This window comes from Trachemys scripta, chromosome 5 (genome assembly GCF_013100865.1).
Source record: "Trachemys scripta elegans isolate TJP31775 chromosome 5, CAS_Tse_1.0, whole genome shotgun sequence".
Classification (NCBI taxonomy): Eukaryota; Metazoa; Chordata; order Testudines; family Emydidae; genus Trachemys; species Trachemys scripta.
In genome coordinates, this window is record NC_048302.1 from 21,939,854 (window position 1) to 21,953,665 (window position 13,812).

At 40.2% G+C, this 13,812-nt stretch overlaps 1 protein-coding gene across 2 annotated transcripts in view; it reads right to left on the minus strand.

The window, feature by feature from the left end:
• MMRN1 (multimerin 1) overlaps window positions 1-13,233 on the minus strand; it is a 58,622-nt gene extending 45,389 nt beyond the window's left edge. The window contains exon 1 of one of the 2 annotated variants that reach the window (XM_034771837.1): window positions 12,500-13,233. In XM_034771837.1, coding sequence (XP_034627728.1) covers window positions 12,500-13,062 — 563 coding nt within the window. In that variant the 5' untranslated portion in view covers window positions 13,063-13,233. The remainder of the gene's footprint in view (window positions 1-12,499) is intronic. The other variant, XM_034771838.1, reaches the window with a different exon arrangement.
• Window positions 13,234-13,812: the final 579 nt, after the last annotated feature.

The following is a 13,812-nucleotide window of genomic DNA, read 5'->3' on the forward strand; positions in this document are numbered from 1 at the left end:
AAACAAGACAAAAATATTCCATTTAATTCCAACAACTGCAAGAAAAAAAGGGGTATTTTTAAGCGGGGACATGTGTCTCCTGCTTTGGAGCAGTTCAATCAGACCCCTTTCTATAAAGAAGGCTAGCCTTGCAAAATTGTCATGAAAATTGACCAGCCCGCTGACAAAATCAGCTTGTTCATTGGGGACTTATACCAAAGGCCATTGAAGTGAATGGAGGGAGTATTTCTATGGGCTTTGGATCGGGCCTTTTATGATTAGGATGACTGATGCAAATGTAAAGTGAAATGTAATTTATTCAACCATCAAAAAAATGTTTATTTCCCTGGGGCGACTGGAAGAATGGACGTTTACGAGGCTGTAATAACCACTTCCGTATCATGTCGCCACTGTAAATACATTACAAAGCAAAAAAGAACATCCACTGGAAGCTCTGTAACTTAGAGCAGTTGCTTCCATTTGCTTAGAAACACAGATGATGCTTCTGAACAAGCCTTGCAACTGTTCCTAAACCCCGGCAAAATGCACACTCCCGTTAGCTAAAAGCCCAAAGGGCATGGATTTAGTTCTGCTCCCTTACTCGTTTTGTACTGCTGCTGAAAAGGGGTTTATTTTTATCCACAAGTAAATTAGATTACTTAGCTTTTAACTGATGCAATATTGAATCTGCACAGTTGAACTGCATTGAACCATGGGATTACTGTGTAGCTGAAGAAATACAAAAGGACCTAGATCTGGAGCATTAATTAAAGGCAACACATGGCTCTGTGATTGATTCAGATGATATTCACTGTATACATTGCATGGAATAGTGTAGGCGATACAGAGCCTGGTTCTCCCCGACTTTGCACTTTGTGTCATCATTTACACCAGTGCAAAATGGTTGTAAAATGCTACCAAATGAGAATGGTAGCATGTTACACCTGCCATGCACTGACATGTACGTCTCCTCAAGGTACAAAGCTGTGGAGAATCAGACTCATAGAATAGTAAAGTAAAATTCAGGAATAGAGGTGTTGAGTCCAGCGTTCTTATCATATTCCAACTTCTGAAACCAATTGCATCTATGTAAATTCCCCTTACGATTTAAACTGGATATGAGATTCTTCACTTTCTTTCTAAGGCTCCAGTGCAGCAAAGGACATAAGCACATAGTTAACTTTAAGCATGTGAACCTTCCCATTGACCTCAAGTTAAGCGCATGCTTAAGTGCTTTGTTAAAGCATGGCCCCTATAGTGTTGTGTAGCAGTATGGTGTGCAAAGAAATACTGCTTTTTTTAAAAAAAGGATGATTTTCCTTTATTTGTGTCTCATCTTGCAGCTTTTACCACATTAGCTACTCCACATTCATGCAGGTAGATCAGTTGGGCTAATTTTCTACTGCCTTACACTATTTATAGTTACTTGCACCTGTTCAAAAGAAGCGTAGAGTGAGTGTAATATGCCCACCCTGGTATAAGTGAATCTTTGCATGTATTAGAAGTGGTCCCACTTTAACCAAAAGTGTATTTTTAAATCAAAAGTTTAAAAAGTGCAAACCCTTCTTTGGCTAATTTTAAATTGATTGACTTATTGATTGATTTATAGTTATTTAGATACTTAAAGAAGTCCATACATAGATTTGCACCTCTTTAATTATTTCATTTTAAAACAATTTTTCTTTAACTGGTGCACGTTTTAATTCAGAAAAGCTTTGAGAGAAGAATTCTGTTCTGGTAGCATTTTACGCTCATTCTGCATAAACTTAAATGCTAATCAAGATGCAAGTCAGGGTAGAATCTGACTTCAATGGGACTGCTCATGTGAGTAAGGGTTGCAATGATTATGTCTTTTATTAAAAAACATTAACCTCATAATAAGTTTTCCCCATCTGAAAATAGTGTATTCAAGGAACACAGTTAGGTTGAGTCAGGCCTTGAATTTAGATTATGTAGAAACAAGATGTTACAAAACCCATGATTCATAGAAATATATCCATACATTTTTATTTTATAAAAGATTCCAATGAGAATATTGCTTAGCTTGATTTAAACAGCCTGCCAAGTATTTGTACTGAGAGAGTCTGCACATTTATATAATGCAAATCAGCATACTAAGAACAGAAAGAAACATCACAGTGTTTTGCTACTGCACAAGAGCCCAAAAACAACAGGATCAATTATTTTCCCCTCAATCATTTTCTTGGTACCCAATGGGTGACATAATAAGAGACTCTTCACCTGTTCAGTACCTAAAGACATGATGGATTCTCGATCACTTGCACTCTCTGAGGCTATGTCTGTACTATGAGCTAGGGATGTGATTCTCAGCTCATGTACACAATGAGAGCTAGACAAGTATAAGTAGCAGCACTAGCATAGTCGCACAGGCAGCAGTGGCGTGACTTCCCTATGCTGAATACGCATCCACAGAGTTCAGGTGACTTTGTATTCAGCACGGCTGAGCCATGCCACCACTGCCCATGCTACTGGGACTAGACTCCCACCTATACTCACGCTAGCTCTCTTTGAGCTATCAGAAATATGTGTACATGAGCTGGGAACCACACCCCCAGCTCACAAGTGTAGATGCCACCTGAGCTAAGACTGGATATCTTGTTAAAAGATATGCTGTAACTCAAGCAAAAGTTACGGACTTGATGGGGAAATTATTAGATGAGGTTCTGTGGCCTCTATCATGCAGGTCAGAGTAGATACCTGTAATAGTCCCTTCTGGCCTTAAAATCTCTGATTTTATTAATCCCAATTGAAAGGTAAAAAAATGCTTATACTGGCTAGAAATGGACAATAAAAAGTGAAATTGACTAGTCTATTTTCATTGTCCATGCTAAATGGAATGCAAAAAAAAAAATATGCAAATTTAAAGTAAATTTGGAGAATTCCCTCAGCTCAAATCAGTTTGCATGTAATGGTACCACATTCAATTGAGGCTGTCTTTGAAATATGTAGTTTTTATTGAGAGAGAGAGAGAGAGTGCACTCTTGTTGATATAAAAGAATAAGGGGAAATAAAGGTGTACAATTTGTTTGCTCAGGATTCAAGGCCCTGACATTTTGTCCTGCATTCTCCAAAACAGATGCTTTTCTGTCATCATTCATTTCCTTTGTCGCACATAGCATGATGATATCTTGGACAGTGAACAGTCCCTTTGTGTTATTCAAATTTTGATTTAATATCATGAGCCATTAAATCTTCTTTCCCATGCTGCAGTGTCAGTCCACAGCTTCCACTCACCTATTAGCTTATTATCATTTCTAGGGATCAGTAAACTGGCTCAGATAAAATAAGGACTATCCTGTGATTGACATGTCAGGTAAGCTGGGGTGGGATTTGAGACCTTTACTCCACTATTTCAAAGTCCAACTGACAGCTACACCTGACCTTTCCGAGCCCAGTCAAAATAACCAACATTTCCTGCAGTCAAAGTGTAAACTAACCATTCAAAAATACTTCCATTAGCCTAGTTTGAAAGTAAGCCCTCAAAATACAGCTGAGAAACCAACCTATATCCAGTCTCTAAAATGCTCATAGTTACAGTTAAATTTGAGATCTTTTTCTCGAGTATTATCTCCCATAACCTAATCAGCCACAAGCATGAAGTCCCATATGCGATCATTCTTTTGGCTTATATGATTGCGTCTCACCTGACATTCAACAGTACTGATTTTCACAGTCGGCTTAGTCATCCTCTAATCTGAAAATAATAGGCTATCCTTACTTATCCTTAGCTAGCAGTTCAGTGAGACTGCATGGAGCTGAGGACACACTTTTTGTATTTAGTTTCAGGAAATTTGTAAATTGACTTACCCATCACTTGCGGATTCTGCCACTGAGAAGTACCTTTCTCTTCAAGTGGTTTGATTTATTTCAGTGGAACTTCTTGCAGGATAAGGCCCTGATGCAAAACCCATAGAAGTCAATGGGAGTTTTTCTAGGGACTTCAGTGGGTTTTGGATCAGGCCCTTAGTACTTACTAGGAGCACAAGCAGCAGAATCTTCCCTTCCTTCATTTTCAGTATGAAATTTGCCTTTTAAACCACTTTCAGCACACAAGAAACAGGCCGCAAAAGAAAGACCTTGTGAGAACATACGAGGACACCTAGCTGCTGTTCTTTTTCTTGACACATTTATTTCTAGGAATTAGTGCATTCATGTTCTAAAGTGTTCATATCTGTGAGAGTTCATATTTTCTGTGCAAATTTAAATAGATGTTACAGGTGCACCTGATAAGAAATACAGCAAAGAACTGAATGTCAGACCTATGTGAATGGTTTGGAACTAAATCCTAACACTAACTGGCAAATTTGTGAGTGTAATCTTAATCTGTATAACGGGAAGGAGTGACAATAATGTGAGAAACTTGCTGCTCACATGGAACATGAAACAAGGCATATGTTGACCATTAAGCCAAAGGGCCTGTTGCTCAGAAAAGGCCTATTGTTAAGTGAACTAAACCCCTATCAAACTTTAAGAATAATTTGCAATAATAAATGTTAACTCATGCAACCTTTACTAAGAGTGGAAAATTTAGTTTAGTAAGAGTAGAATGTTTCATATAATATCCTGTGTATCAGAAGAAGTGTTTTTAACTGCAAAATGTACTAACCACATTACTATCGAAAGTCTGGCTCTTGCAATATGTACTTGGGAGTTTGCAACATGTACCAGAGAAAAGGAGCTATACGTAAGTGTCATGTGTAAAAAGAGAAGTTATGGCTTGACAACAATCGGTCTATAAAAGATTAAGTTTGAGTTACTGATGCAATAGACAGTCCTAGGACCAGCCTGTCATTTGTGTCAGTGGTTGCAAGCTTCGGTTCCATAAAGATTAGGTATTATACACCTCTTCTTATTATGAGCTAGTCTTAATAATATAGGCGACTTTATTAATAAATGCAATCAAGCCTGACTACTCCTATCTCACGATTTTATTGTTACTAAGACCTAACTATTAAATACATATATTCTTATGTGTTACCTTTAAATAGAGAGTAAATAAACATTTAACATTAAAGTAATTAGTATAACGGGGAGAGCGGGAGCAGTTATTACCACCTTAAAAATATTGCAGACTTTAGAAAGCAAAACCATGGGCATTTAGAGCATCACTTCATCGCAATCTGAGCTGAAGAGGAAACTAAGTGCCCCAATTTGGCCTCTTACTGAAGGAGCGAAGGGAAGAGCTATACCGAGAGCGTTCCTCTGTAATAAATTCCTTGTTCATGTTGCAAAAATGCCACTTGGAGAGATGGGCTGGATTCCTTTAGTACTGTATTGAGTACTGTATTCCAAAACAGAGCCTGCCTCTCTAATACCTTGTAATTTTAACCACCAGCCTGAGGCTTAGAAAACCTGCATTTTAGATGTTGCTGTTTTTCTAAACCACAATGTTTGTTTTCAGCAATTAGCATTTTCACTTAAGTTTCATAATTACAGGGGCAGCTCACATAACACCTCTTTCCTTCCTTCCTGAGTGGTTGCGGGAAAAGACAAGTGATAGTTTTTAGTGTGCTGGTACCTGTAAACACTGCAGAGCAGAACTCCAACAACCCCAAGTAGCCTTTACTGTCACTCTGTGTGCCAAGTCCCAAAAGCGACTCATCCAACACTGTATATTATAGCTATTTGTAATGTTAATCTCACAACTGAACTACATTGCCTGTCCATTCATTCCATGCACGGGGCACTACTACTGGGAATGATCATCTGTAACATAACATCGTTGCAGTACTGATGCAAATAAATTAGTCCCCCACCACCTCCCTGAACTGTATCAGCCCTATTCAACCTAACTAAATGAAAAAATCCATGCAGTGTGCAGGTTTGCCTTTGTCACCTTATAGAAGCATGTTTAGTGATCCATTAGTACTTAACCATACTAAACCTTTCACTTCTGCATTCAGCAATGAAATTCTTGTAAGTACTCCCTGTTAAAGTTCTATTTGGGACATTATAAATTCCTTGCCATGGGGCTATAGTGACACATCAGGTAGTTACATGGACCGGCCATGGAGATACATTATTAACCCTAATACCTAGTATATAACATAGCAATGAGTTGGTGAAATAATGCCAGTACCTGGTTTAGCAATATGCTTTGGGTGCTGGGATCACAATGGTACTAAACGTGCTCAGAATACACAGATAGGAAAATTAAAAGCTGCTAGACCGGGGGATTAGAGACAAGGTTCAGGAATATCATCATCTCCTTACACTACTGGAGAGGAAGTACTTGACTTAGGATCTGGGAAGGAAGGTTAAGGACCACTCACTCTTCAAGTATCTCCTGCTAGTTACTAGAGCAACCTTACACAGGAGGCCTCTCTCCATACAGACCGTTGTGAAAGTGCAGTAATCACAGCCCACAGGTAAGATAAAAAGCAGGGCTTAAGATGGTGTGTCTGAAATACAGGGATATCCAAGGTCTTCTGAAATCCACTCGAGAATCTCTCTCCACTGAATTTAAAACTCCAAAAGGCCAGATTCACCACCATGTTCAACTCTGGTGATGCAAAGCATCCATAAATGTGGCTTAACCAACTGGTTAAACCGGGTTTACAGCTGTTCTCGGTCATTGAAGCAGCCAGATTGTACGGTGAACACTGTGCATCAGCTTTTATTTGTATGTTCGCTACACATTCCTCCATGTCAAAAACATCACAAAAATATACAGGGAATTGCTGAGAATTTCAGAGCACTGGTTATGTCTAGGAATTGTTGCAGCACACACACATCAACTATGACAACTGAGCAAATCCATCATGGCTGTTGGGTTGATTAAACCTTTCTCTGCTTAATAGATGTAATAATCACAATGAATAGCAGCATATTCGGGGTAGAAAGATAGGTTTATAGAGGTCTCTGAGACCCTGTATGGATTAGCCTGTGACTGCCTCTGTACCCCCAACATAATAAAATCATTACACTACCACTTGCAGTGAAATATTGTGGTAATCTAGCCTTTGTTGTAAGTTCAGTTGAGTCATATTGGACCCAATGGTGTAGTTCCAAAACAACTCTTCATTTAATTTTTATTGTAACTTTCTTGCTTATGGCATTTTAAGTAGTTAAATGACAACTAGTCCTAAAACAGTAAATTGCTATCAATTCAGGGTTTGGTTTTTTACAACACTTACAGCGCTACAATAAAGCCCTGTAATAGTTGTCAATAAAGTGTTGTTAATATTAAACTGCAGCTCGCTTGCTCTCCGAGGCCCACTGAGTCAATTATAAGGCTTTGCACTTCTATAGCATTTTCCATTTTAGGAACGTAATTAAGTCCAATTCCTGAGACCAGTGGCCCGTCGGAATAGCCATGATCAGCTTGGATATGGGAAAAGGATAGCAAGATCTGTTTAGCTGCAGTCATGCTGCTCTGCCCACATAAAGTCAATGAATTACTCTGAATTTACACTAACTGAGAACAGAATTGAGCCCTAAACGATCACATACATCATCCAGCAAGTCAATTTGAGCTAGAAAATTAGCTTTGATCCAGGTTGTCCAATTGTCCAGTCAACTAATATTTGTCTTACGTGGCGTCAACAGTAGTAATGTGCTTCACCAATTAACTAACTTAGTAGATAACAAGGAGACAGAGACGGGGTCTCTGCCTAGAATGTTCAACTTTATAGGTCAGGCTCTATTTTTCACTGCTCAGGACCACCTCTAAATAGCCAGCACTCATTTGGTGTTCAATTGTGGAAGCCCTGTGGTGTGGAATACCCACTAACTTAAAGGACTAAACCCTACTCTGTCACTCAAACTAGTTTGAGTGGTTGGTAACCTTTGGTATAGTGATGAGAGGTGGTGAAAAGTATTAATACTGTTCAATGGATACATTATGTCCCTCTTTGAGACTCATTGCTTCTGCATGCATGCCCTACAAGAAAAGAACTACACTGAACATAATACAAAACCAACCAGTCCTCTAATTAGCTTTTCCCCTCTGAGTTTCTCTGTGATTTCCATCTTCAAAGGGTCATTCAGGGAAGGTGGCCATTAAAAAAAAAAACACAAGGAAATACTTTTTCACGTGACGTACGATTAGACTATGGAACTCACTGAGGCCAAGAGCTTGGCAGGATTCAGAAATGCTTTAGACATTTATGTGGATAATATGAAAATCCAGAAATATAAAAGGAACTGCTTCAAAAAAAGGTTATGAAGGGACAAAACGCCTCATGTATTAGAGCTTATTGGGGGCAAGGAGGAAATTCTTTTTTGAAGCAGGTTATCCCATAACTGCCTACTGCAACATTTTTGGCACCTTCCTCTGGAGCATCTGGTCCTGGCCACCACCGGAAGCAGGATTCTGAACTACGTGGAGCACTGCTCTGATCCAGTACGTTAGTGCCTATGTTTGGTATTTCTGTCTACTAGAGTTGAAGCTCTTTGGGACAAGTACTGTCTTCATTGTGCATCATGTAGTGCCGAGCACATTACTGTCGGGTAACAGATATAACCCTGCCATTGGATATTATAATTAATGCCCCAATTAAAGGACCATTTGTCATATTTCCATAACTACATTAGGACAGAAAATAAAATTTTAAAGTGGCTAATCCAGTTTTTAATTCTATTTCTGTATAGGATCCCCTTGTTTTTGGGTTGCCACATTGTTTGACTTTTGCTATTTTTTAATGGATTTTTATAGTGATTTTTATTTTGTTTTAATTGTCTGCACAGCATGGAGTGGCCTGGTGGTGGGAGTATTCTCTAAATAAAGTGATCACTAATAATGATTAGTTAGTACCAAATTATTTAAAACTATGATAAACTTATGAGGAATATTTTTTATTTCTTAAGCATATGCACACACACCTATACACAAACAAAGCAGCACACAGAGAACTGGTGGAATTTTTCCAAAATTTGATTATTTTGACCTTTTTTGATGACATTTTGAATATTAACCAAAAGGAATGAATTTTTCATGAAAATGTTTGCAAAAAGATGCTTATTTTTCACCTGCTCTAATGTACATGTAATGTGTATATATGCAAAACAACTTTATTATCCAAATGTCTTCTGGGACAATGATTAAGTTCAGCTAATCAGGGTTAGGTATTACTGAGGGAATTTCCATTATAACTAATAGTCAGCAGGGCACATGACCCTTTTTCGAAAGGCAGAGTAGTTGGATAATTAAAGTTATAATGTAGATACATATTGTAGATCTTGGGAAAGGTGCTGATTTCCTCCCTCCACAAAATAACTTATCACATAATAAGTGATGTTATGTTTTTTTCCCCTATTATCTCTTCCCCTTCTTCAAGGTCTCTTCCTATTGTGCTTTGTATACGGAACCTTTTGACATCGGTGTGTCTGTACATATGCTAACACAATGGGTTGCTGTGAAGGGTATGAGGTCAGATACCTTATACAAGATCACTGGAAGAGTCTGTTTCAAACTGAATTTAACAAAAGATGGATGTGCCCATTCAAAATAAAGTAAAGGGCAAGTTGGATTTCTAAGTTAGAAGTTTTTAATAGCTTAAAGATAATGCACTGTAAAGCTATTGACATATTTGTGCTATGCTCATTACACAATGAAGGAAACTCAAAGAAAGCCATATGTATTGACATCAAGTTTTACAGTGTGCCAGTCTAATTTTATTTAACACCATACTGCAAAAAAGGGTTAGCCGTAATCATGTTTAAGTACTTTGTGGGGATGTTAAAAACCCCACATTTATTTAAAATAGTTAATATTTAGCTCTTAAATAGCACTTTCATCTCACAGTAGATCTCAAAGTGCTTAACAAAGGTGGTCAGTATCAGAACCCCAATTTTACAGATGGGGAAACTGAGGCAGAGAGGTGAAGTGACTTGCCCAGGGTCACCCAGCAAGCCAGTAACAGAGCCAGGAATAGAACCCAAGTCTCCTTAAATTGTTGTAAACATTCTCACATATAGTTATGACTATACTATAGGACTATGAAGAATTAGGATCTTGGAATGAGAAGCAGATTAACCATTCTACCTGAAAGACCACCAGGATCAAATCTAACCTTGTACTATAGGAGTTAGCTCAGAGTGACAGGTCATGTGGCTTGAGTTTGGCATTCTGATCCATCTTATTGCCCTATACTGCAACTCATCCCTGTAATATCTCAATGCGATATCTAAGTCATGCTTTGCAACTTAACCTGATATATGGGGTTTGAGCAAAATGAGATTTGAGTGGAGTAGTAGTAGCTTAGTCCTCAAGTAACCCCACTAACTTCCATGGGGCTACTCCTGGAAAAAGATACTATTTAACATGAGGTTTATTTAACTATTTAACACATCCAGCCCTGATGGGTGTGACTCCGGTGAGCTCACTTACTCCAGGGCTGAATTTGGCCCTCTATATCCATTTCTCCCCCCGGCCCCCCCAAACTAGAAAATAGGGACAATACGCACCTACTCCATGGTGGTATTGTAAACATTAATTGTAAGTTGTTGAATACTGCAAAGGGAGGTCTGCCAGAGTTGGCTATGGCTGTTTTTGAGAGGTTTAGAAAGGCTGAGAAATTCCTTTTCCTAGTCAGTAGTTACACCAGTTGGAAGCTGAAGCAATGTGGAAAAGCCTAGGGACTTCAGTTTCATCAAGTGTGAAAGCTTTCACCTATTTCTTCATTCAAACAAATATGAAATTGGTGATAGTTGCATGATCTCTCACCAATAAAGTGATCCAGTTTAACTCCAGTTTACCCAGACCACTGTGACAAGGAGTTTGTTATAACACACTATATTCATCTTCGAGAACTTCAGTGGAATACTGCTTTTAGGGAAGTGCTCTCCTTACTGTAATCTCTTCCTAGGTTAGACCAAATGGACTTTGGTCATTTGTGTCTATTATCACTTGCACACAGAGCCTGCTCCAAAGCCCAGCAAGGTCAATGGGAATATTTTCATTGCCCAAAGGCTTTAGATCAAATCCCTGCATACCATGCAGGGAGATGTTTCTAGGAGTTTGTCAGTTATCTTTTGTTTAAATTAAAGAGAAAAAACAAGTCTATATTTTTAGCATTAAGATGTAAATAAGCACTGTAGAAGAGGAAACCTCTATTGTATAGCCACATAGTGATAAATATTACTGAAAAATAGCAATACTTTGCACCATTACGCCAAATAGCCGAACTCTTACCAACAATTAGGGAAGCCTCAAGACCTCATTGAGGTAAGTAACGATTATCGTCCCCATTTAAAGTGTAAGGAATTTTACAAACAAGGTAAGTGACTCACCCAAGCTACTCTGCCCAGTGGCAAGATTATTCACTAAAGACAGTTGGTCTAACACAGGGATCGGCAACGTTTGGCACGCGGCTCACCAGGGTAAACACCCTAGTGGGCCGGGCCAGTTTATTTACCTGCTGACGTGGCAGGTTTGGCCGATCGCGGCCCACACTGCCCACGGTTCGCCATCCCGGGCCAATGGGGGCGGCGGGAAGCCACGGCCAGCACATCCCTCGGCCCACGCCACTTCCCGCCGCCCCCATTGGCCCGGGACGGCGAACCGTGGGCAGTGTGGGCCGCGATCGGCCAAACCTGCCGCGTCAGCAGGTAAATAAACTGGCCCGGCCCGCTAGGGTGTTTACCCTGGTGAGCCGCGTGCCGAACGTTGCCGACCCCTGGTCTAACAAGTACCCAGTCACGAATGTTAATGGTGCTGCAGTGCCACTTGGTTTGGCTTTCAATTAATCTTTTTTTTATTAGGCAGCACCGTATTTTAATAGTTCGTGATTCCTTTAACAATGTGACAAGGTGGGGAAGGTAACATCTTTTACTGGACCCACTTCTGTTTGTCTCTCTCACCAACAGAAGTGAGTCCAATAAAAGATATTACCTCACCTACCTTGTCTCTAATATCTTGGGACCAACACAGCTTCACCACCACTGCATACCCTTTAACAGGGGCAGTTCAGGAACACAAAGCCAAACATGTTTTAAAAGGCCCCTATGTTTGTGCACCCAAACAAGTGGGTGTGCAATCTCTTGAACCCACAAAAATGAAAATTTTCAAGAGGGAGAATTTAGACACCACACTGCTCAATGAGTGCCTAAAACAGGAAACATAGACAATCTACAATAAAACGTGTGTTGTGGGCAGCTCCTTAAAACCCTGAGGAATATTGACCACAGATAATTAGATTATTCCATCGTCCATTCTAGCCATACATGATAGTGAGGACTTGCACACTGGCTTTAAAATAATAAGCATGACAGGCTAAACTCTGCAGTCTTTACTTAGCCACTACAATGGGAGTTTTGATGATGGTATGGGGCCATGGGAACTTGGCAATCATGAGTTTGCAGGTGTGGGTGCATGGACTTGGATACACTGAGTAAGGACTACAGATGTTGGCCCTGGCTCCCTCCTACCCCCCTCAAATCCAAGTCCTATTGAAATCAATGGAAACTTTGCCTTGGATTTCAGTAGGACCAGGATATGGCCCATGGCCTTTATAAGGAGATCATAAGATAAGAGAATAAAATAAGTAGCTTTCCTTACTTTCCCCGGGTAGTTTCAAAGCCAGATTTTTTGAAGTCAGCATCCTTCTTAGTGCTGGTGCTGGCGGCGCTGTAGTACGACAGCCTGGGAGATCTGTTCCCTGTTCTTTGCTGGCTTTTAACATCCCCTTGTTGGGGAGGCATCTTTCTAGGAGTGCTCTGTGCAAAGCTCCCCGTGCTGTTGGATAGGGCTCCTTGCTTAGCATTAGCACCACCACGACTGCTGTTTCCACTGGACTGTGTTGTAGGGGTGGAGGTTTTCTTCTCCTCGGTCCCTGGCAGGGTTTTCAATCCCTGAGCCTCTTCTGTGAACGCAGGGGTGATTTTCACAGCATGCTCCCATGATGTACTTGCTGCAGCTGTTTGGATCTCAGAAGGGGTGGATATGGGGGTTGCCACCAGGTTTCTTAGGCTGTGCGTTGCAGTAGGAGGTGAAGTCAAGTCTGCATGGCTTGGCTGGGTCTCACCATCCCTAGTCATGGGCCAGGGCTTGCCAGTGGTAGCAGATCCCAGGCTGCCACTCTGCAAGTGCGAGAGAAGCAATAGGAAGATTATCTCCTTCATCCTGTGTTGTTTTGTAAGAGCCACGAGATGTCTCACATGTATTCCTTGTGAGAGGATCCTGCAGCTGCCTTCTCCTCCTCCTGAGTGCAGCTCAGAGTGAACCTGCACAGAGAGTGCTCTGCCAGTTTTGTTTCTATAGAAGAGGAAACAGGTTTTTAGTTGTTTCAAAACTGACTGAGGAAGCTCAATTTCCTGTTTCTGTGAATTTCTCTGCAACCTGTGCCCCCTTACAGGGCTGGAGCCTGGAAGCCTTAGGGGAAAGAAAAAAGGGTTCTCTGCTGAAGCTACAGGATGAAGATTAATGGCACAATGTGTATGTGGAAACATTGTCAGTGAAGTTAGTTTGAAGGGGAAACAACATCAAACCAGTTAAGTAATTTCCCTTTCACATGCATCTGTGCACAGATCATGAGTTACTTGTCAAATGTGCTACTTAGTTGTTCATATTTGCTCTGAACTTGCTATTGAGTTCTCTAGAAAAGGACTTGGATGGACTTCAATACACTGGTACATCATGTAATGTTTGCCATGTTTCTCATTGGGGTTTGAATACTCATGCAAACAACTGCTGCAAGAATGGAGCTGGTAGGGAAGAGATTGCCTTTGCACTAGACTGAAAAAGTATAAATGAATACAATAAAACCTTCAATATAACAACTTGATCTACATGCCATGAGCCAATACCTGGCCCCTTCTTTGTAACACTACTCTGCAGGACCAGAGCACGTTGAAGTTTATGACAAGGAGTGC